The following is a 25,782-nucleotide window of genomic DNA, read 5'->3' as shown; positions in this document are numbered from 1 at the left end:
CTGACTACTCCACGTGTCACTACTGAGGTTAGAGTCTTGATGAAAACCAAGACACTTGGTTGTTGTTACCACTAGTACTTTCTGTCCTCCTAGGATTAGTGGTGCAGGTTGTGAATGGTCTTTATAAAAACATATCTGAATTTCCACAGACTTATTCCCATTTAGTACCATGTTGTTGGATGTGGCCCACTCTTCCAGCTGCTGTATCTCCAAGCCCATGGAAGTGTCCTCTTGGATGCTGGTTTATGGTATGGCTCGGGACAGCCCTACATCGTCTGCATACCCAGTGTCCAGAGTGTCACTGAAGACAACTTTTCGGGTGGACATGTAAAGGAGAAACAGATATGGTGAAACCACGCCACCTTGTGGCACACCAGAGGTGACCTCTGACCAAGGGCTAAATGTGCCAGTTGCCATCACCCTCTACCCTCTTTCGGTGGTGTAGCTGTGGAGCCAGGCTAGTAACCTTGGACACAGTTCAATGTCAGACAGATGTTGCAGGAACTATGTGTGATCTACTGGCACATCAGCATCTATGGCTTTCCCTTATTTTTATGTATTTGTCCTGAATCAAAGACAAAACCATTGATGTAGCATATACAGTGGGGGAAAAAAGTATTTAGTCAGCCACCAATTGTGCAAGTTCTCCCACTTAAAAAGATGAGAGAGGCCTGTAATTTTCATCATAGGTACACGTCAACTATGACAGACAAAATGAGAAAAAAAATTCCAGAAAATCACATTGTAGGATTTTTAATGAATTTATTTGCAAATTATGGTGGAAAATAAGTATTTGGTCAATAACAAAAGTTTCTCAATACTTTGTTATATACCCTTTGTTGGCAATGACACAGGTCAAACGTTTTCTGTAAGTCTTCACAAGGTTTTCACACACCGTTGCTGGTATTTTGGCCCATTCCTCCATGCAGATCTCCTCTAGAGCAGTGATGTTTTGGGGCTGTTGCTGGGCAACACAGACTTTCAACTCCCTCCAAAGATTTTCTATGGGGTTGAGATCTGGAGACTGGCTAGGCCACTCCAGGACCTTGAAATGCTTCTTACGAAGCCACTCCTTCGTTGCCCGGGCGGTGTGTTTGGGGTCATTGTCATGCTGAAAGACCCAGCCACGTTTCATCTTCAATGCCCTTGCTGATGGAAGGAGGTTTTCACTCAAAATCTCACGATACATGGCCCCATTCATTCTTTCCTTTACACGGATCAGTCGTCCTGGTCCCTTTGCAGAAAAACAGCCCCAAAGCATGATGTTTCCACCCCCATGCTTCACAGTAGGTATGGTGTTCTTTGGATGCAACTCAGCATTCTTTGTCCTCCAAACACGACAAGTTGAGTTTTTACCAAAAAGTTATATTTTGGTTTCATTTGACAACATGACATTCTCCCAATCCTCTTCTGGATCATCCAAATGCACTCTAGCAAACTTCAGACGGGCCTGGACATGTACTGGCTTAAGCAGGGGGACACGTCTTGCACTGCAGGATTTGAGTCCCTGGCGGCATAGTGTGTTACTGATGGTAGGCTTTGTTACTTTGGTCCCAGCTCTCTGCAGGTCATTCACTAGGTCCCCCCGTGTTGTTCTGGGATTTTTGCTCACCGTTCTTGTGATCATTTTGACCCCACAGGGTGAGATCTTGCGTGGAGCCCCAGATCGAGGGAGATTTTCAGTGGTCTTGTATGTCTTCCATTTCCTAATAATTGCTCCCACAGTTGATTTCTTCAAACCAAGCTGCTTACCTATTGCAGATTCAGTCTTCCCAGCCTGGTGCAGGTCTACAATTTTGTTTCTGGTGTCCTTTGACAGCTCTTTGGTCTTGGCCATAGTGGAGTTTGGAGTGTGACTGTTTGAGGTTGTGGACAGGTGTCTTTTATACTGATAACAAGTTCAAACAGGTGCCATTAATACAGGTAACGAGTGGAGGACAGAGGAGCCTCTTAAACAAGAAGTTACAGGTCTGTGAGAGCCAGAAATCTTGCTTGTTTGTAGGTGACCAAATACTTATTTTCCACCATAATTTGCAAATAAATTCATTAAAAATCCTACAATGTGATTTTCTGGATTTTTTTTCCTCAATATGTCTGTCATAGTTGACGTGTACCTATGATGAAAATTACAGGCCTCTCTCATCTTTTTAAGTGGGAGAACTTGCACAATTGGTGGCTGACTAAATACTTTTTTTCCCCACTGTACTAAGATTACACATGTACCCACCTCTCCAAGTAAGTGTAAGGTTTCGTTGAAACATGCATGCTCGTAAGGAGGGAATGGGTCCGTCCAGCCCGTGTCTGTGCAGTTCCCGTACACTTTACCTGGAAAATCATACAGTCTCATCAAAACTTACTTACTGTTCTGTTCAAATAAATGAATTATGGCCATCAAAATAGTCGGCATCAGAGTAAAAAAACTTGACCATGCAGAGCAACGGTGGAACAGACCAAATATTTTCTAAGACACACAGACCTACATAGTACGCAGGTTCAATCTCTCTGGTATTTTAATGCAGGCAGTAGTTTTTGTAGGCTTCATTTGTGTTATGTAAGGTTGTCATAAATCACTTCATGATGCCGCTGTTTCCACAAGCAGACCTTTTATGAACTCTTTACCACTCCTCTGTTCTTTTAGTCTATCGCCTATATGAGCATCAATCAACAGTTTATGGTAGAAAGACAAACATTTTTGTCTTGAATGGAAACAAATGATCTTAGTGGTGGATCATTAACTAACACATACATAACAGCCAGGGGTGGGGTGGGGGTCTAACACATAACAGCCAGGGGTGGGGTGGGGGTCTAACACACATCATAACAGCCAGGGGTGGGGTGGGGGTCTAACACACATCATAACAGCCAGGGGTGGGGTGGGGGTCTAATACACATCATAACAGCCAGGGGTGGGGTGGGGGTCTAACACACATCATAACAGCCAGGGGTGGGGTGGGGGTCTAATACACACATCATAACAGCCAGGGGTGGGGTGGGGGTCTAACACATAACAGCCAGGGGTGGGGTGGGGTGGGGGTCTAATACATAACAGCCAGGGGTGGGGTGGGGGTCTAACACATAACAGCCAGGGGTGGGGTGGGGGTCTAACACACACATCGTAACAGCCAGGGGTGGGGTGGGGGTCTAACACATAACAGCCAGGGGTGGGGTGGGGGTCTAACACACACATCGTAACAGCCAGGGGTGGGGTGGGGGTCTAACACATAACAGCCAGGGGTGGGGTGGGGGTCTAATACACACATCATAACAGCCAGGGGTGGGGTGGGGGTCTAACACATAACAGCCAGGGGTGGGGTGGGGGTCTAACACATAACAGCCAGGGGTGGGGTGGGGGTATAACACACATACATAACAGCCAGGGGTGGGGTGGGGGTCTAACACATAACAGCCAGGTGTGGGGTGGGGGTCTAACACATAACAGCCAGGGGTGGGGTGGGGTGGGGGTCTAATACATAACAGCCAGGGGTGGGGTGGGGGTCTAACACATAACAGCCAGGGGTGGGGTGGGGGTCTAACACACACATCGTAACAGCCAGGGGTGGGGTGGGGGTCTAACACATAACAGCCAGGGGTGGGGTGGGGGTCTAACACACACATCGTAACAGCCAGGGGTGGGGTGGGGGTCTAACACATAACAGCCAGGGGTGGGGTGGGGGTCTAACACATAACAGCCAGGGGTGGGGTGGGGGTCTAACACATAACAGCCAGGGGTGGGGTGGGGGTCTAACACATATCATAACAGCCAGGGGTGGGGTGGGGGTCTAACACACACATCGTAACAGCCAGGGGTGGGGTGGGGGTATAACACACATACATAACAGCCAGGGGTGGGGTGGGGGTCTAACACATAACAGCCAGGGGTGGGGTGGGGGTCTAACACACACATCGTAACAGCCAGGGGTGGGGTGGGGGTCTAATACACATACATAACAGCCAGGGGTGGGGTGGGGGTCTAATACACATACATAACAGCCAGGGGTGGGGTGGGGGTCTAATACACATACATAACAGCCAGGGGTGGGGTGGGGGTCTAATACACATACATAACAGCCAGGGGTGGGGTGGGGGTCTAATACACACATCATAACAGCCAGGGGTGGGGGTCTAATACACATACATAACAGCCAGGGGTGGGGGTCTAATACACATACATAACAGCCAGGGGTGGGGTGGGGGTCTAATACACATACATAACAGCCAGGGGTGGGGTGGGGGTCTAATACACATACATAACAGCCAGGGGTGGGGTGGGGGTCTAACACATAACAGCCAGGGGTGGGGTGGGGGTCTAACACATAACAGCCAGGGGTGGGGTGGGGGTCTAATACACATCATAACAGCCAGGGGTGGGGTGGGGGTCTAACACACACATCGTAACAGCCAGGGGTGGGGTGGGGGTCTAACACATAACAGCCAGGGGTGGGGTGGGGGTCTAATACACATCATAACAGCCAGGGGTGGGGTGGGGGTCTAATACACACATCATAACAGCCAGGGGTGGGGTGGGGGTCTAACACATAACAGCCAGGGGTGGGGTGGGGGTCTAATACACATCATAACAGCCAGGGGTGGGGTGGGGGTCTAACACACATCATAACAGCCAGGGGTGGGGTGGGGGTCTAACACATAACAGCCAGGGGTGGGGTGGGGGTCTAACACACATCATAACAGCCAGGGGTGAGGTGGGGGTCTAACACATAACAGCCAGGGGTGGGGTGGGGGTCTAACACATAACAGCCAGGGGTGGGGTGGGGGTCTAACACACATCATAACAGCCAGGGGTGGGGTGGGGGTCTAACACACATCATAACAGCCAGGGGTGGGGTGGGGGTCTAACACATAACAGCCAGGGGTGGGGTGGGGGTCTAACACACACATCGTAACAGGGGGGGGGGGGGTATACATGTGTTTGGTGGTTTATTGTCATGCATTATATGGCAAACAGTACAATGACAGTCCTTGTTTGATCGTTGTGAATAATTTACATTTTAGTCATTTAGCAGATGCTCTTATCCAGAGTGACTTACAGGAGCAATTGAGGTTAAATGCCTTGCTCAAGGGCACATTGACAGATTTTTCACCTAGTCGGCTCGGGGATTCGAACCAGCGACCTTTCGGTTACTGGCCAAATGCTCTTCGGCTACCTGCCGCCCATAGTACAGTAATAACAAGTAGAGTAATAACAAGAGGAGCAAGACAAACAGCTCTGATAACCTGATGAACTGCTCTCACCAACATGACAGTAATGTTGAACTCAAAGGGGGTAACTAACTACAACAATAATACAGTATGTTGAGCTGTAACCTACTCTATACTGCCACTAGAGGGAAACCTAGTCCACTGTCAAACTGGCCTGGTTCCCAGTGATGTGCTGATGTGCAGTTTCAGATTTTGATACCTGTGGGACTGGAAATGATTTTCCTCTTATGTTGTATGTATATCATATAATGCCATTCAGAGAAAACTTTAAAAAACGAACAGAAAATGTCTAAGAACATTGACTATTATGGAATAGAGAAGGAACATGTTAACCTATATTTGTTTAGCTTAGGAATACATGACAAACCATGCTGGGTATGAATTTCTAAGGTGAAAATATAGAAACAGTCTCATCTCACCTGGTTGGGGAGTTTTGGACACATTATGCAGCCGCAACTCATGAAGGCACCTCTCCTCCTCTCGAATAAGAATGATGTACGGCTCACAGTCTGCTTGAACCTTTCATAGTTAAAAAGAAAAATAATGTGTGCATGTGTCATCTCCCCATAGCCTACAGTGCCTTCAGAAGGTATTCACACCCCTTGACTCTTTCCACATTTTGTTGTAACAGACTGAATTTAAAATGGATTCAATTGAGTTTTTTGTCACTGGAATTAAGTGGAATTATGTTTTTTGAAATGTTTACAAATAAATAAAAAATGAAAAGCTTAAATGTCTTTAGTCAATAAGTATTCAACCCCTTTGTTATTGCAAGCCTAAATAAGTTCAGGAGTAAACATATGTTAACAAGTCACATAATAGTTTTTTTTTATGACTACCTCATCTCTGTACCCCACACATACAATTATCTGTAAGGTCCCTCAGTCGAGCAGTCAACTTTACACACATATTCAACCACAAAGACCACAGAGGTTTTCCAATGCCTCACAAAGAAGGGCACCTATTGGTAGATGGGTAAAAAAAAAATTAAAGCAGACATTGAATATCCATTTGAGCATGGTGAAGTTATTAACTACACTTTGGATGGTGTATCAATACACCTAGTGACTAAAACGATAGCGGTGTCCTTCCTAACTCAGTTGCTGGAGAGGAAGGAAACCACTCAGGGATTTCGCCATGAGGCCAACGATGACTTTAAAACAGTTAAGCGTTTAATGGCTGTGATAAGAGAAAACTAAGGATGGATCAACATTGTAGTTACTCCACAATACTAACTTAATTGACAGGGAAAATAAGGAAGCCTGTACAGAACAAAAATATTCCAAAACATGCATCCTGTTTGCAACAAGGCACTAAAGTAATACTGCAAAAACATTCACAAAACAATGTACTTTTTGTCCTGAATACACAGTGTTATGTTTGGGGGAAATTCAATACAACACATTACTGAGTAGCACTCTCCATATTTTCAAGCATAGTGGTGGCTGCATCATGTTATGGGTATGCTTGTAATCGTTGGAATGGGCACAGGCAAAATCCTAGAAAAAAACCTGCTTCAGTCTGCTTTCCACCAGACACTGGGAGATTAATTCACCTTTCAGCAGGACAAAACATAAGACCACATCTACACTGGAGTGTTCCTGAGTTGCCGAGTTACAGTTTTGATTTAAATCAGCTTTAAAATCTATGGCAAGATCTGAAAATGGTTGTCTTGCAATGATCAACAACCAATTTGACAGAGCTTGAAGAATTTTGAAATGAATAATGGGCAAATGTTGCACAATCCTGCTGTGGAAAGCTCTTAGAGAGACTTACCCAGAAAAGACTCACAGCTGTAGTCTCTGTAGAAAAGTCTCTGCCAAAGGTGATTCTAATATACACTGAGTATACCAAACATTAGGAACACCTTCCTAATATGTGTTAGCATTTCCCCCCCACTTTGACATGAAAGTATTTTGTGTAGATAGTTGACCAATTTTTAACCCTCTTTGTAACAACAACATTTGGAAAAGGTCAAGGGGTGTGAATAATTTCTGAAGGCACTGAGTGTACAAAACATTAAAAAAGTATTCCTTAGTTGCAAAGTTTCTCAAAATCTAAAGGCATAACCTTCAACCTAGATTATTTTTCCATGACATAGTAGACTGACCAGGTGAATCCAGGTGAAAGCTATGATCCGTTATTGATGTCACCTGTTTAATCCACTTAAAATCAGTATAGATGAAGAGGAGGAGACAGGTTAAATATGGATTTTGAAGCCTTGAGACATGGATTGTGTATGCGTCAATTTAAATGTGAATGGGCAAGACAAAAAATGTAAGTGCCTTTGAACGGGGTATGGTAGTAGTAGGTGCCAGGTGCACAAGTTTGAGTGTGTCAAGAACTGCAACACTGCTGGGTTTTTCCACGCTCAACAGTTTCCAGTGTGTATCAAGAATGGTCCACCAAACATCCTGCTAACTTGACACAACTGTGGGAAGCATTGGAGTCAATATGGGCCAGCATCCCTGTGGAACGCTTTCGACACCTTGTAGTCCATGCCCCGACGAATTGAGGCTGTTCTAAGGGCAAAAGGGGGTACAAACTCAGTATTATGAAGGTGTTCCTAATGTTTCGTACACTCAGTGTATATGTATGTACCTTTGCCAAACATGCCCAGCTGTTTCAAACACGCGCGTTCATTCTTACCTTCAAGTACATGCCCAGTAGGATTCCAATAATTCCAATGTGCATTTTGTCAGTCACAAGCATCATATACTATCCAAGATGGCGAAGTAGTGCAGTCCTGTTTCTGTCGTGTGTCTGTAAATAGCCTGTAAATACCCTGTTTTTTTGTATTTTTCGTACATGTTTCCCTATCAGACTTTTCATCCTTCTACAAAATATACTTTCCTGCAACCCGCCTCTCTCAATGTGGAATGGATTCTATTGTTGACTTACCTTTGTCTAGAATCTAGAATCTCCAGTTGAAACTAGCTAGCCAGTTTCAGATAACTAGCTACTTGCTATTAGCCACAGCTAGCGGTGTTTCACTCAGAACATTGGATTTTTTCAGCGGGATTAATTTTAATCACTGGACATTGATCACCTGATATTCGGCCAGTCTGCACAGCGCGTTATCGACCCAGAACATATCAGTTTTTCCGCCGGAATCACTGAATCACTGGACCTTTAACTCCGGATTCATCGCTACCAGCTGGCTACAACAAAACGGACGCTGTGGTCTGGCTAATCATCCTGAGCTAGGCCCATCTCCCGGCTATCTACCTCTTTGTCAACCGGACGGGACCACCTAGTGTTGACACGGAGCCCCGCCGATCCTACACGACTGGTCTGCCGACGAAATCGTCTGATGTGGTTACGACGTTAACCACGAAGATTCCATCCATCTGCTAGCCCCTGGCCCGCTAGCACACGCTATCCGTGGCCTCTTACTCACTAAACTGAACTAGCTACTGAACTAGCTACTTGCTATTAGCCACAGCCAGCGGTGTTTCACCCAGAACCTTGGATTTTTTTCCCCGCGGGATTAATTTTAATCACTGGACATTGATCACCGGATATTCGGCCAGTCTGCACAGCGCGTTATCGACCCAGAACATATCAGTTTTTCCGCCGGAATCACTGAATCACTGGACCTTTAACTCCGGATTCATTGCTACCAGCTGGCTACAACAAAACGGACGCTGTGGTCTGGCTAATCATCCTGAGCTAGGCCCATCTCCCGGCTATCTACCTCTCTGTCAACCGGACGGGACCACCTAGTGTTGACACGAAGCCCCGCCGATCCTACACGACTGGTCTGCCGACGAAATCGTCTGATGTGGTTACGACGTTAACCACGAAGATTCCATCCATCTGCTAGCCCTTACTAGCCCCTGCTAACCCTCTTACTCACTAGTGCTTCACCACCGGACCTTATGATAACTCAGCTATACAGCTGATATCTGCTGGACTGTTCCTTTTTACGGTACTACATCCTGTTTATGTTTAGCCTCAGCCCAAACATGGTTAGTTTATTGTTGTTTCGGTTATTTCTAATTGTACTATATCACTGTAGACCCCCCAGCCTAGCTAAACCTGCCTTAGATAGCTATTTTGTCCCTCCCCCCATACACTCAGAGACCGACTCAATTGATGCCTCTAGAGATACTATCTCTTTCATTGTTACCCAACGCTTAGGTTTACCTCCACTTTACTCATATCCTTCCATATCCTTGTCTGTACATAATGCCCTGAATCTTTTCTATAACACCCGGAAATCTGCCCCCTTTATTCTATGTACCCAACGCACTAGAAGACCAGTTCTTAAAGCCTTTAGCCGTATCCTTGTTCTAGTCCTCCTCTGTTCCTCTGGTGATGTAGAGGCTAACCCAGGCCCTGCAGCCCTCAGTATCACTCCTACTCCCCAGGCGCTATCATTTGATGACTTCTGTAATCGCAAAAGTCATAGATATCATCCTGACTAACACACCCTCTAAATACACCTCAGCTGTCTTCAACCAGGATCTCAGCGATCACTGCCTTATTGCCTGCGTCCGTAACGGGTCCGCGGTCAAACGACCACCCCTCATCACTGTCAAACGCTCCCTAAAACACTTTAGCGAGGAGGCCTTCCTAATTGACCTGGCCCAGGTATCCTGGATGGATATAGATCTCATTCCGTCAGTAGAGGATGCCTGGTTGTTCCTTAAAAGTTATTTCCTCTCAATCTTAAATAAACATGCCCCATTCAAAAAATACAGAACTAAGAACCGATATAGCCCCTGGTTCTCCTCAGACTTGACTGCCCTTGACCAGCACAAAAACATCCTGTGGCGTACAGCATTAGCATCAAATAGCCCCCGCGATATGCAACTTTTCAGGGAAGTTAGGAACCAATATACACAAGCAGTAAGGAAAGCAAAGGCTAACTTTTTCAAACAGAAATTTGCTTCCTGTAGCACTAACTCCAAAAAGTTTTGGGACACTGTAAAGTCCATGGAGAATAAGAGCACTTCCTCCCAGCTGCCCACTGCACTGAGGCTAGGAAACACTATCACCACCGATAAATCTACAATAATCGAGAATTTCAACAAGCATTTTGCTACAGCTGGCCATGCTTTCCATCTGGCTACCACTAACCCGGCCACCAACTCTGCACCCTCTGCTGCAACTTGCCCATGCCCCCCCCGCTTCTCCTTCACACAAATTCAGACAGCTGATGTTTTGAAAGCGCTGCAAAATCTGGACCCCTACAAATCAGCTGGGCTAGACAATCTGGACCCTTTCTTTCTAAAACTAGCCGCCGAAATTGTCGCAACCCCTATTACTAGTCTGTTCAACCTCTCTTTCATAACGTCTGAGATCCCCAGAGATTGGAAAGCTGCCGCGGTCATCCCCCTCTTCAAAGGGGGTGACACTCTAGATCCAAACTGCTACATACCTATATCCATCCTGCCCTGCCTTTCGAAAGTATTTGAAAGCCAAGTTAACAAACAGATCACCGACCATTTCGAATACCACCGTACCTTCTCCGCTATGCAATCCGGTTTCCGAGCTGGTCACGGGTGCACTTCAGCCACGCTCAAGGTCCTAAACGATATTATAACCGCGATTGATAATAGACAGTACTGTGCAGCCGTCTTCATCGACCTGGCCAAGGCTTTCGACTCTGTCAACCACCGCATTCTTATTGGCAGACTAAATAGCCTTGGTTTCTCAAATGACTGCCTCGCCTGGTTCACCAACTACTTCTCAGATAGAGTTCAGTGTGTCAAATCGGAGGGCCTGTTGTCTGGACCTATGGCAGTCTCAATGGGGGTGCCACAGGGTTCAATTCTTGGGCCGACACTTTTCTCCGTGTATATCAATGATGTCGCTCTTGCTGCTGGTGACTCTCAGATCCACCTCTACGCAGACGACACCATTTTGTATACATCTGGCCCTTCATTGGACACTGTGTTAACAAACCTCCAAACGAGCTTCAATGCCATACAACAATCCTTCAGTAGCCTTCAACTGCTCTTAAACACTAGTAAAACTAAATGCATGCTTTTCAATCGAACGCTGCTAGCACCCGCCCACCCGACTAGAATCACCACTCTCGACGGGTCTGACCTAGAGTATGTGGACAACTACAAATATCTAGGTGTCTGGTTAGACTGTAAACTCAACTTCCAGACTCACATAAAGAATCTCCAATCCAAAGTTAAATCTAGAATCGGCTTCCTATTTCGCAACAAAGCCTCCTTCACTCATGCTGCCAAACATGCCCTCGTAAAACTGACTATCCTACCGATCCTTGACTTTGGCGATGTCATTTACAAAATAGCCTCCAACACTCTACTCAGCAAATTGGATGTAGTCTATCACAGTGCCATCCGTTTTGTCTCCAAAGCCCCATACACTACCCACCACTGTGACCTGTACGCTCTTGTTGGCTGGTCCTCACTACATGTCTGTCGTCAAACCCACTGGCTCCAGGCCATCTATAAATCACTGCTAGGCAAATCCCCGCCTTATCTTAGCTCATTGGTCACCATAGCAGCACCCACCCGTAGTCTGCGCTCCAGCAGGTATATCTCACTGGTCATTCCCAAAGCCAACACCTCCTTTGGCCGCCATTCCTTCCAGTTCTCTGCTGCCAATGACTGGAACGAATTGCAAAAATCTCTGAAGCTGGAGACTCTTATCTCCCTCAATAACTTTAAGCATCAGTTGTCAGAGCACCTTACCGATCACTGCACCTGTACACAGCCCATCTGAAATTAGCCCACCCAACTACCTCATCCCTATATTGTTATTTATTTTGCTCTTTTGCACCCCAGTATCTCTATTTGCACATAATCTCTTGCACATCTAGCATTCCAGTGTTAATACTATTGTAATTATTTTGCACTATGGCCTATTTATTGCCTTACCTCCATAACTTGCTACATTTGCACACACTGTATATATATTTTCTGTTGTATTTCTGACTTTATGTTTTTTTTTACCCCATATGTAACTCTGTGTTGTTTTTATTGCACTACTTTGCTTTATCTTGGCCAGGTCGCAGTTGTAAATGAGAACCTGTTCTCAACTGGCATACCTGGTTAAATAAAGGTGAAATAAATAAATAAATAAATATACCAGCAAACTGTAACCTAATTATAGACTTGAATAAACTGCAAACGGACTTTCGGTACTAAAAGTCTTAAATAATCGTCCAATTCAAACCAGCAAGTCATCAAACAGCATCCACTGGCTTTGTCCAAACCAACTGCATGTGTTTTGTTTGAGCAGTTATTACACCTGACCAGTTTTATAATAGACTAGTACCAAAGACAGTACAGTATGAAGATAGGCAGAAACTGCTTCTCCAATATAAATCCCCGATAACGCATGTAGGCGAAGTCATGGCAACGTTGGCTCGCTTGACTCATGCGCAGAAATACGTCATTGGGTCTAATGGTCTTCTCACCCTGTACTGCACATGTGCAGACCGTCATGTCAAAGGCACTCTTTTGATATAAAGTAGTTTTTGACAAAAATGAAAACGTGTCAGTGTGTCACTTTCACGAGGTTGTAGTAATACCATGTTCAACTACTTAAGACGATGTCTCGACTCCAGGTTGTGCCTTTAGATTTCGAGAAAATGTACAACAAATGAATATATTTTTACTTCTCTCATTGACTTCATAAACCCCAAACCCCGGTCTTGTCTGCTTGGCCTGTTTCACAAGCGTTCCCAGATGTTGCGCCTCTGGGTTTAGAAACTCTTTGCTAATACTAACCCTTGAAAAAATATCCCGGAAGAATCACTATGGTGACGAGAGTGTTTGGTGGATGTTCTATCAGTGAAACAACAGGTACGTTCAGTTTTCAACCTTGAAAAGCACCCACATCATGCAACGAATAAAAACGTGTGTTGTTTATGAGCTAACGTTACCAAATCGAAACTAAAACAACTGTTTGATGAAGTTTGATAACAAGCTAGCTAACGACGTTAGCTGTTTCTGTCTGCTAGCTGCTAGCTTCCACTCTTTCTTGCTAACCCGTCCCTAGCTAGTTTGCTTACTTTCCTGTGTCAACCACAGTAGCTGCACATGCACAAAGTTGGCTTGCTAGCTTTGTGTCATTTGGTTCTTTTCATTATCATATGGACAACATTGCATCTTTGAAATGCAAGCGTTTAACGTTACATATCTGATGTGATATGAATTGTGATATTGTTTGCTATCTTCTTCAGCCCTGTTTTTAATGGAGAAGTGATGGAAGTGGCACACTCTGCATCAGAGACATTCACAGACAGTCAAAAGAAGAAGACCCCTCTTCCCCTGTGCCAACTGGTGGAGGACACAAAAATAAGTCCCTCTAATGTCCCTCATCACCTACTAGAGACCCGTAGGACCCTTACACTTAAACAATTTGATACCTCTCAGTCATATATTTAACAGGCTATATTCAGTCAAGAATAATATGTTTATTGTAGTAGAGCGCTAGGGCTAGAACTATAATATGCATGCTCATGATGCTATCTGAGTTACCGTAGCCTACATTATGCAGTGTGTGGTTCCTCAGGCGTTTGATAATATTTTCCACTTGTTTTGGGTTTTAATATTTACTTCATTTAGCAAATGCTCTTATCAAGAGCGACTTACAGTAGTGAGTGCATACAATTTCATACTTTTCCCCGTACTGGTCCCCCATGGGAATCAAACCCACAACCCTGGCATTGCAAGCATCATGCTCTACCAATTGAGCCACACGGGACTAAGCAGATGGTGAAGACATCTCATTTATATTATACTTTCCAGAAACCTATACCAAACTCCAGAGCAACAGTGCAATCCATGCAGAACCCTCAGCACTTCACTTCAGTGGGTTTAAACTGGGGAAGGATTATCAGAGGACCTTGGTGAGTGAAGCAAAGAGTGTTGACTGGTCCAAGAGAACAAAAGACAAAGCACTGACTTTAGATGGATTTTGCCGATATATGCACTTCATGTACCAGTACATTCTTATACAAGGCGTCATGTAATTCATCTTTGTTTTAATCTTCCTCAGAAACTTATCAACATATCATCTGAAGTGATCAACATTCACATTATCCCCACCCAAACAAAGCACTTCCAAACGAAATATTTAAAAAAGGTGTTTGTTTATTACTATTTGATGTCATGTTATGCATTCCGTCTATGATCTTTGATTCGTATGCGTGTCAGTGTTGATGGTTAATTCCTCCATTTTGATATTCTATGCAGCATCGTCTTGTCCCCGGACTGTCCTACACAGTGAAAGTACACTTCTGTCCTAAAGAATGGCGCTACTTCTACGACTGTATTCGGGTTCATTGCAAGGTTGGAATCCAGTGCTATGTTAATTTCTAATCAAGTTCGCATGCCGTCATGCCTGACAGTGATCTCTTCAACTTCTACTTCTAATCTATTCAACTGTCCATCAAAAGAGTGATTTGCTGTGTTTATGCATCACATGTTGTTTGTTGTCAACGTTTCTCTCCATAGTTGCTGCATGGTAAGCCTGGTCCCAGATCTGTTTGTGCTGTCTTGCAAACTTCTAAGGTCATTGTCACTCCATGGCAAACTGATCTGGAACCAGTCTACTTACTGCTAGGAGGTTCCCTCCTGTTTAGAACTCCAGGAAATGAATGCATCAGGGAGCATTGTTATTCTCTCTCAATCTCTCTCCAGGGGGAAGAGAATTTACAGGTACCAGTCCATGCCTACCCCATCATCGATGACTTGCACATCCCAACACACATCACCATACCAGCTGTCCCACTGGGCCAAAGGTGAGGTGAAGTGGACAATCGTGTCTCACTGTGCATCTTTGCCCTTTGAATAGTCTTTAAACCCACCAATGAACCTTCATAAGAGGATTGTACATGAGTTGCATGGCCACTCAAATCCCTTACAGAAAAAACACATCATTTCACATGTGAAATCATGTGTTTTTGGAACACTTCACATATGATCACGTTTCCACACGTGTAGTTTAATTTTATCACATGTTACTTTAAATGTTGTCGCAAGTTATCACATTAACTTCACATAAGATCACATATGATCACATGAAAACATGTGTTTTTGGAACACTTCACATGTGAAATTCATATGTTCTTTCCGTAAGGGATAGGCTACAGCTACAGCCTAGTCTGCTAAGTAGTTGCTAAGTGCACCAGTTTCTGAATTAGCCTGCCAGATAAACATGATGAGTGGCAACAAAGGCTTGTTTGAGGAATAAACTCAGTGTGTTATTATGGTCATGCAGGGACGGCCTGTTCAATAGGGCGATATGGGCGACGCACTGCCAAACGGGAAAAGGAAGGGATTTTTTTTCTAATCAATTATATCACGGCAACAGTAGTTATCAGTGTTCTAATCTGATCTGACTGCCACTAAATGTCAAATCAGGCTAAAGTCCTGATTCAAATGGCCCCGCCCGTTTTTGGGGCGATTTCAGTCAGGTTGAAAATCGCCCAGAAGTCTCTCATAGCCTGTCATGTAAAATCTATTTTTTTCACATTTCAAAGCTTTCAATACATTCTCTATGGGTGTCTGTGGGCTTGCACTTACGCGCTTTCGTCATACGTGACGTAACCATGAACGTAACTAAGAAAATGGCGGCTAGCAGCGTCTCTGTTGCGACCTGCAGTGTGGCGTTATTTTATGTTTTTAATTTGTAGACTTAGTTTACAAACATTCTGCCAACCATGGATTTTGGACTGATCTTGTTGATCGTGTACATACCCGCTACGAACGGACTAAATAATGAAAACGCTGCTGGCAGCGGAATCCAATACAGCTGGGAGACTTGGCTGGATGACAGAGTCCCGGACAGAGAAGTGGAGCCGGCCGGCTTCACCCTGGTCAGAGCGGACCGCGATCCTGGTAAGAGAGCGACTCTGTACCCCGACATTGAACTGCTTTCTGTGTCACTGCGACCTTACTATCTGCCCCGTGAGTTCCCCCAATTGTTTGTTACCGTTGTGTACTGTTGATAATCACAAGTTTACTGGAGAACTGAGACCAAGTAGAGACTTTGGACAGGGTGGATATGGTATAATAAAGGCAGTTTATTCAGAGGGAAAGATATCTGGAATCGCGTGCACGGACTCGTTCGTCAAACTCTTAGGGAGAAGAGAGCCCCGAAAACATTGTGTGCAGACATTTTATACAATAAATGATGTAGGTTGAATCTAGTAGTTCTGATCTTCTGATTGGTCCTGATGAGTTGGGCGAGGTCCCCTCCACTGTTGCATTGGCTCTGAGTCGGGTTCTCTGTCTTCAAATGTTCAGCCTAAAGAGAGGGGATTTGTGTGTGTGTGTGTGTGTGTGTGTGTGTGTTTAACAGTGATGATGTGTGTGTGTGTGTGTGTTATCAGTGATGATGTGTGTGTGTGTGTGTGTGTGTGTGTGTGTCCTCAGAGCAAGAACTCGTGAGTTGGAAGAACTGAGAGACCTATGGCGTGGGTGTTGTCCTTGGCCACCTGCTGACAAGGCTGACAAGATAGGACTCTTTTGTCCATTGTTATAGGATAGGAACAGCATTGATTGAAAACAAACGCCCAACACAAAATGGGTCATGCACAAGATTTTAGTCAGACCAAGCTATAACATTATATATTTACTACGACAGTACATTCAACCAAAAGCTAATATAACAAAGGCATCAGAGATTATTTATAATCTGTCACAGAAACTGGAATCCATCTCCCCAGATCAGTCAATAAATGCTTCTGGTATTGACTTATATGCTGCCCCTATCTTCATGTTGTTGCTGGACATATCTTTTTAAAAATGTGTGTAGGTCACCTAAATCATCAGAAAAATTGCCCCTCCTGAGAATTTTTTCAGGAGCCGCCACTGTGGTCATGTAACGCATCATAAACATTGGTTTTTAATCATCTCTGTTGACACTAACGATGCGGTGAGCAGTCAATATATTAGAGTCCATTTGCACAGTAGATAGCTAATTGGAGTTCTCTAAGTAAGCTGTATGCTGGGGTATATGCTAGGGTCAGTAGTATTTGTCTTGCATGTTCAACAATCTTCAGTCAAAACAATACACTTGGAAAGAGAATACTTTTTAAAAAATCCAAATATAAACATATGTAAGGCCATAGAGATACAATATAATAATTATTTACATTTTACAGATTGTGACACAATCCACTTTCCACAATTTTTTATAGGAGGGAATTTTTATCTCTTGATAAAAATGATTGTCTTTTGAACTGAGTGGCTGGCTGAATTTGATTTAGCTTTACATTTTATTGTAGGTCTCAATGAACATGTAGGCTGTTGTCCTTTCTCTCTGGGGCTGTGTGGTATACAGTACCAGTCAAAAGTGTGGACACACCTACCCATTCAAGGGTTTTTCTTTATTTGTAAAAAAAAATTACATTGTAGAATAATAGTGAAGACATCAAAACTATGAAATAACACATATGGAATCATGTAGTAACCAAAAAAGTGATAAACAAATCAAAATATATTTTATATTTAAGATTCTTAAAATAGCCACCCTTTGCCTTGATGACAGCTTTATACACTCTTGGCATTCTCTCAACCAGCTTCACCTGGAATGCTTTTCCAACAGTCTTGAAAGAGTTCCCACATATGCTGAGCACTTGTTGGCTGCTTTTCCTTCACTCTGCCGTCCGACTCATCCCAAACCATCTCAATTGGGTTGAGGTCGGGGGATTGTGGAGGCCAGGTCATCTGATGCAGCACTCCATCACTCTCCTTCTTGGTAAAATAGCCCTTACACAGCCTGGAGGTGGGTTGGGTCATTGTCCTGTTGAAAAACAAATGATAGTCCCACTAAGCCCAAACCAGATGGGATGGCGTATTGCTGCAGAATGCTGTGGTAGCCATGCTGGTTAAGTGTGCCTTGAATTCTAAATAAATCACAGACAGTGTCACCAGCAAAGCACCATAACACCTCCTCCTCCATGCTTTACGGTGGGAACTACACATGCGGAGATCATCCGTTCACCAACACCGCGTATCACAAAGACACGGCGGTTTGAACCAAAAATATCCAATTTGGACTCCAGATCAAAGGACAGATTTCCACCGGTCTAATGTCCATTGCTCGTGTTTCTAGGCCCAAGCCTGGTCTCTTATTATTATTGGTGTCCTTTAGTAGTGGTTTCTTTGCAGCAATTCGACCATGAAGGCCTGATTCACACAGTCTCCTCTGAACAGTTGACGTTTAGATGTGTCTGTTACTTGAACTCTGTGAATCATTTATTTGGGTTGCAATTTCTGAGGCTGGTAACTCTAATGAACTTATCCTCTACAGCAGAGGTAACTCTGGGTCTTCTATTCCTGTGGTGGTCCTCATGAGAACCAGTTTCAACGTTCTTGAAATGTTCCGTATTGACTGACCTTCATGTCTTAAAGTAATGATGGACTGTCGTTTCTCTTTGCTTATTTGAGCTGTTCTTGCCATAATATGGACTTGGTCTTTTATCAAATAGGGCTATCTTCTGTATACTCCCCCTACCTTGTCACAACACAACTGATTGGCTCAAACTCATTAAGAAGGAAATAAATTCCACAAATTAACTTTTAACGAGGCACACCTGTTAATTGAAATGCATTCCAGGTGACTACCTCATGAAGCTGGTTGAAAGAATGCCAAGAGTGTGCAAAGCTGTCATCAAGGCAAACGATGGCTATTTGAAGAATCTCAAATATAAAATATATTTTGATTTGTTTAACACTTCTTTGGTTACTACATGTTTCCATATGTGTTATTTCATAGTTTTGATGTCTTCACTATTATTCTACAATGTAAAAAAATAAAGAAAAACCCTTGAATGAGTAGGTGTGTCCAAACTTTGACTGGTGGTGTATATGCTTGTTATCTTTGACCTTTGACCTGTCTTTGACCTTCCAGTGTCAGCCATGTGATCCCTCTGAGCTGCAGCTGTCCCATTGACTTTGAGTTCCAGGTGTACATCATCCAGCCACACAAGGCCTTCTCGGTCCAGCCCCTGTCAGGTAACTCCAATCAGCAGACTTGGTAGCACTTTACATTAGGCCACTGAATAAAGTAGTAATCACACAGTCCTTAACAAGATAGCAACAACATCCTACCTGCTCACTCAGACAGACAGTGAGGAAAACCCCTGTATTATTCTATCTACAGTAGGTATATATTATTTGATTAATGTATTAAGCCTGTGAGTCTATTTGCCAGATATGTATCAATTAATTTTTTTATATTTGATGGTAGGATAATTTCTGGTTCACAATAAGGTTCCAGATATGTTTTTGTGTTAGTTCCTTGAGGTGATTAGTTAAAACTTTGAACCACATAAAACATTTTTTGCTGGCTCCCAGAGACTCAGACTCACCTGTATAAACTCACGTAATATTATTAGCTGATTACCTAGCCCTGACCTGTGATTCCTCAACATCACCATCATGTCTTGTGTCTGAATTACTGTGGAAAGATGCTCATAGTCTGCAACTGCCACCTTGACACAAAGCAGTCAGGGACTCAGTGCATCTAGCACAGGGGGGAGCTGTGTTGTTTTGTCTCTGGCATGGATGGTGACGCTTTCCAGGCAATGCGTGATGATGGATTTCCGGGGTTACGCAAATAGCCTAGTACTCAGACTGGGTAGAGATGTCTGAAAAAGTATCTCTCTATGTTTCCCATGGTTTGAGGGTATTGAAGTGTTGAGTTTAGGTAGGCCTACGTATTGTTTTCCTTTAACAAATGCGTTACATTCAAGACCGGTATAATCCTTTGTTTGTGTGTGATTCTAGGAGTGATTCCAGCCAATGGGAAGGTGGAGGTGACCGTCCCATTCAGGCCGTTCCAGTATGACACGTCCCAGGTCACTCTACAAGTGGTCATCTCCCAGTTCAATTCCAAACCCTACGTCTGCACCCTCAGCGGGTCCTCCTCGCCCCACCTGCCTCTCAGGTATCTCAGATCCATTTTGAAATGTTACAGGTTAATTCATCAAACATTATATTGAATTATGTCACTTTTACCAGGTCATAGTTACAATGACAAGACTGGTATATATATATGGTCAGCAAAGTTCCTGTTTTCTTGGTTTGTATCACGTTATTGCTTGTTATTTGGTGTCATTGTGAGTTCCATCAATTAATGCACTGAGCCAAATATATTTATTTTACTGATAAGAATGGAAACGTGATTGTTAAGTGGTTACGCACATTTCATAGAGCAACTGCTGAGAGAGAGACCAAGTGCTGCACATGTACTGTATTGAAACTCTCCATCTGCAAACTTTGAAAATGGAAATTGTACAAATATTTAGAGAGATAAAAATGAACCCTTGCAGTGAAGAACCATACAAGTGCATACTGTTCCATTTTCTTATAATCAAATATTTATCTGTTTTTAAGTGTGTATATACCACATTAGGATTTTTACGGTTGATAGATACTTGAATACATTTTTTTTCCTAAATGTTTTATAATGATGCATTCTGTGTATCTAAATTTTTCAAAAAATGCACATATATGCAGTGGCGGCTGGTGAAAAATATTCTCGGTGGGGCTGTGCCATACTTTTTTTTTCCTGTAACCATCGCGATATATTTTAACACAAACTGCAGGACAGCAGTGCTCAGTGAAACATTCAGTAATTATTTAATGCCAATATTAAAAAGTTGAGGCATTCTTACACAAAAACATATTACACAAACCCAAGCCTTTCATTTGCATTTAAAGTGAACTTTTCACCATTGGTAGTAAACAGGCAACGCAACAGGCATGCTGTCAGAACAGAGTGGAAAGTGGACAATAACATGAAATTATTATTATATTATAAAGTTTATAGGAAATCTTACACTGTATAAAAGGATGTATAATATAGAAATGGATATCAAGTGGATGAACTCAAACCTTTGACTGGAAGAATAGCATACAGTATTTTATGATCATACTAAATGTGACTAATTGTTAATGTGCTCCAGAACTGCAACAATTAATTGATACAAAACAACATATATACAGTAATATTAGCAAAGACACTATTAAGACTTTCTAGAGTACCATATATAACTGGATTTTTTATGCTAAGGTCAACTATATACAAAGAAACATGCGGCCAGAGCTGCTCTGTGTGTGTGTGTCTGTCATCTTATTTGTACAGGAATTTTGCCCGTCTGTCCTTCTGAGTGGCAAACCTCTCAATGACCCTTTGATTAAAGTCAGGAATGTCCCTGACAAGTTTCTTCTCCATGGAGAGCATGGCCAGAGCGTTCAGGCGATCCTGTGTCATGCTGTTTCTCAGGAAGGTCTTGATCCTTTTCAGTGTAGAGAAGCACCTTTCTGACTCAGCAGTTGTCATGGGTGTGGTGATGAGGATCTTGAGGAGGCTGGCAGTCTCTGTGAAAGTGCTCTGAAGGTTGTTCTCCATGAAGAACTGGTACAGGGGCACTGCACCACTACAAGCCTTGAACTCACTGTTCTCATAGATGAGGGACAGTTTGGTTTTGAGCTTGGCCTTGTTCAACATGGGGTACGCCTCCACGGTTGTTTCAAGCGCTGTATCGGGGAACTTCACACTGTGTTGTGGGAACAACTCTCCGTGCAATAGTGTTGCGCTGGGTGAAGGAGAACCTCTCTTTGGCATGACTCAGGATGGTATCACATACCTGTAAAATATACATCATCAGCTTTAATTTGCAATTAAGCTATTTTGATGCAAGTGATCCTGACTGACACATGCCTATGTCCAACTCAAGTATATGATTACCAAGGTGCTGATTGTTCAGGGTTTTGGCTACATACTACCAGGCCTGAAAAAAGTTCTAGGGGGAAACACTGACAATTACATCACAACTTACCTCTATAGCCAACCTCTGTTGTTCTCCTGCTCCCAGCATCCTCTGTCGCTTGATGGGCTGTTGCTGCTCGTCAGATGCGCTGTCCCCACACAAAGAGGGAATTGAGGCCCTGGGTCCAAAAAATAAAGTTTAATTTGATAACTTGCAATCAGACTTCTTAACTCACTGTAATTCCCCCTCAACACACAACCAGTGACTTTTATATATATATATATATATTCTAAAATATTTTCTAGAGGGCAAAGGACAGGTAGGTTTAATAACACAAATGTAAATAGTCCTGTCATACAAATGCAAAACTTTACGTCCTAAATGGCACCCTATTCTTTATAGAGTACACTACTTTTGACCAGATCCCTATGGGCCCTGGTCTTAAGTAGTGTACTATAAAGGGAATAGGGTGCCATTGGGGATGGAAGTTCTTTGAAATTACTCATGAGAGCAAATACTACGATTTTTTGGTTCCCACAGAGGGTCAGGAGCTTAAGACATGAATGATTTTATTTAAATGTTTGTTCATAAAAAATAAATGATTTCCCCTCCTCCCACATGGATTACAGCCAAGAGGCTAGGTGCGTTCTGACTGTCTTAGTGTGCGGATAAACATGACCATCACTCTCATAAAACTTAAATGAAACATCACTCCTTATGTTTTTTCTCAGCCCAAAACGCTCAATCCCATTTCTACTGTCAAAACAGGTTTTTGAAAAGGCTTCTTCCACATCTTTTGGTCCATGTATGTTTTTCACTCAGTGAAGTGCTACTATCCCCTTGGACTACAGGTTATTGCCGTCATAAGGTGTCTGTCTGTCTGTTGGCTGGACAGTTTCTACCGTTTAGGACCTTTGTGGGTAAAGGTAAAGGTGGGGTATAGCAGCAGCAGTTCCTCTGAAGTCCAGTATCTGCTGGAAGGACACCTGGTGGTACGAGAGGATGAGTGTGGCCAGCCAGCCTGTTGTGCCTCCCCCTCTCCCTCCCTCCCTCCATTTCTCTCTCTCCATCTGCGGGACTCTTAAGGCTCCTGTGCGGACTGTCTCGGCTCGTGCCCTCCCAAAGCTGGCTGTGGTGATTTAAGACACGGTGTGTATGTGTGGATTTGTTTGTGGCCTCTGCCCCACTTCACTGTCCATCCGCCTGCCCTTGGCTCCACTCCTGGGCAGCGACCACCACCACCCTCAGTACGTCTCTGAGTCTGAGTCGTTGAGTTCCTCATCCTTGTAGAAGCCTCCATCGTGGTCGCGGTGGCCGATGTTGTTGAAGCTGCAGTAGGAGCTGTGCTCGCTGCGCAGCACGGGCAGGCTGTCGAAGGTCACACTCTTGGAGGGACTGGTGGTGTAGTGGTTAATGGCACTGAAGGACAGGCTGGGCGCCGGGTTGCAGGGGGACACGGGCATCATGGTGGCCAGGATCAGCGCCAGGCAGTCCGCCACGTCTTTGTTGGGGGCGCAGGCCAAGGCAGGCGTGTAACCTGAGGGGTTCAAACAGAACAGCAGAGGGTCACTTCAGGAGCATCACCGTTTACTACAACACTTTTGGTGAAAAACATGAAATAACAGCAGGCTAGGAGATACAAAGTTAAGACAATAACCAAGCAGTGGACTAGAGAGAAACATTTGTGGACACATTGAGAAGAGAAGTACAGAAGAAAACGGTGTTAGCGTTATGGATCTTACCATTCTCATCGACTGCTAGCACGTTAGCACCCTTCACTAGTAGCTCCTGAACCACCACTGTCAGACCATTTCTGTCTGCAACGTGTAACGGCCTGATGAGAAAGTACCGTTAGATTAGCCAGCAGCAAATGAAGATACCTCCCAAATGCCAGACTATTCACTATATAGTGCACTTCTTCCAATTATAATAATAATATGCCATTTAGCAGACACTTTTATCCAAAGCGACTTACAGTCATGCGTGCATAATTTTTTTGGTGTATGGGTGGTCCCGGGGATCGAACCCACTACCTTGGCGTTACAAGCGCCGTGCTCTACCAGCTGAGCTACAGAGGACCAATTCTTCTGGCCCAATTAATACAGCTGAACCATACGTACGTCTGTAAGGCTGCGTTAGTCGAGTTGATGAGGTTCCTGTCTGTAATCTTCTCCAATATCAACAAAGCACTGGTTTCATGCCCCTTTAAAAACCAGAGTCAAACATGTCAGACCAAAATTTTAACCAGAGAGAGCCAACTGTTCAGATGAACGTCATCTTCATGTGGGGATGCTCACCTTACTGCAGGCCAGATGAAGAGCAGTGTTCTTGACTGCATCCTGCAGGGTGAGCTCTGCTTTGGCACTGCTCACCAACAGCTCTGACACAGACAGAGAAACATAAAGAAACTCAATTAGGAAATGAAGCGACTTATTAAAATGTAAAACAGACATGTTGAACTTAAGCCGGCTGGGCGAGGCAAAGCGGAGGAGAGGGGGCTGCGTACCGACAGCGTTGGTTTGTCCGTTCTCAGCAGCCATCATGAGGGAGGTCTTCCCGGAGGCATCGGGGAAGTTGACCTGGGCGTTGTGGCCTAGCAGCAGCTGAAGACACTCCACGTGGTCCGTGAAAGCCGCCGCATGCAGGGGGGTCCTGGAGAGAGAGGAAACTTATTTCACCGACATCATGTAGGACTGTTATAAACAAGTTTGTTCAATTAACCCTGTTTATACCATAGAAATATAAAATCACTAATAGATGTATTAAAAGTAATCTACAATCCCTCATCCAACCCCAGAGGTCATTTTATTCCCAAGACAACATTATTCTCCAGAAGAAAAGGACTTTGTCATGTGCTGTAGTTACCGGTTCTTGGTGTCAGTGGCAATGACAATGGCCGGCCCCAGAGTGTCAATCAGCATCTCTGCAGCCCCCTCGTTGTCATTGATCACAGCACAGTGGAGGGGGCTGAACGAGTTGCCCTCGGTCTTGTGGAAAACCTCCTGTTCCAGCAGCACCTCTACACACGTGTCATGGCCTAGTGGAAGATTGATTCATACAGGAAAAAGATGACGTCGCTGCAGACCACAACAATACTCTCAGAGAAAGCTACACATCTGACAATGGTGAAGTCACAAAAGATGTTTTAGCTACAACATATGCTATGTCAATCCCTGACAAAGTCCTGTTTCAGTGTAAGGTCCTCCACTGAGAGTCATAACCCCTAATTCTGTTGTAGTCTTGTTCATTCCCCCACATGGCTCCGTCCACACCAATCGAATGCTTTTCAAGCCACAAGAGGGAGTGAATGAGTGTACACTTCATGGAGGAGAGAACAGAGCTACAGTCCAGTTAGTCAGTACGTACCGTTGTATGGCCTGCCTAATTCAGGGACATGTTTACGGTGCTGAAGAGAGAAAATCAGAAAAGATCTAGTGTTCTGTTAGTCCAGTACGTACCATTGTACCAGGCCCAGTGTAGTGGCGTGTAGCCCTGGTTGTCTGTGATGACGGAGAGGGTCTCCACTGACTGGGCGGCGTGTAGGAGCCCCCCCAGCACCCCGATGTGTCCGGATGCCGCTGCCAGGTGGACAGGGGTCCACCCCTTACAGTCCCGAACCAGGAAGCTGGCGCTGTGCTGCAGCAGGGCCTCCACACACTCCTCATGACCCGTCACCGCCTGGGAGGAAGGGCGGGGAGACAAGAATGGATTTTAATAACTAATAATCAATGATATAATAAGGAATCATCAATTATTACAAATGATGTCTGGAGACAGGTCCCCCTACAGGGATGAATACACCACCCATTGACAACTACTTTTCTGAAGATAATATGTATATTTGA

At 44.2% G+C, this 25,782-nt stretch overlaps 2 protein-coding genes across 2 annotated transcripts; one reads left to right on the top strand and one right to left on the bottom strand.

Moving 5' to 3' along the window:
- Positions 1–169: 169 nt before the first annotated feature.
- On the top strand, positions 170–20,299 carry LOC311117378 (cilia- and flagella-associated protein 221-like; the record flags this gene model as incomplete). Its single annotated transcript, XM_084192330.1, has 8 exons — positions 170–248; positions 13,959–14,059; positions 14,209–14,295; positions 14,406–14,501; positions 14,853–14,953; positions 19,072–19,175; positions 19,950–20,109; positions 20,287–20,299. 8 exons carry the CDS (start codon positions 170–172, stop codon positions 20,297–20,299), a joined length of 741 nt encoding a protein of 246 aa, XP_084048456.1.
- Positions 20,300–20,318: 19 nt separating this feature from the next.
- On the bottom strand, positions 20,319–25,398 carry LOC311117377 (serine/threonine-protein phosphatase 6 regulatory ankyrin repeat subunit A-like; the record flags this gene model as incomplete). Its single annotated transcript, XM_084192329.1, has 6 exons — positions 20,319–20,326; positions 23,253–23,474; positions 23,680–23,771; positions 24,058–24,140; positions 24,235–24,317; positions 25,392–25,398. 6 exons carry the CDS (start codon positions 25,396–25,398, stop codon positions 20,319–20,321), a joined length of 495 nt encoding a protein of 164 aa, XP_084048455.1.
- Between the last annotated feature and the right edge of the window lie 384 nt (positions 25,399–25,782).

The sequence above is a fragment of the Coregonus lavaretus genome (genome assembly GCF_964263955.1).
Source record: "Coregonus lavaretus genome assembly, contig: HAP1_SCAFFOLD_56, whole genome shotgun sequence".
NCBI classification, from domain to species: Eukaryota; Metazoa; Chordata; class Actinopteri; order Salmoniformes; family Salmonidae; genus Coregonus; species Coregonus lavaretus.
The sequence above is the reverse complement of the archived record's forward strand: the minus strand, read 5'-3'. Positions and strand labels throughout refer to the sequence as shown.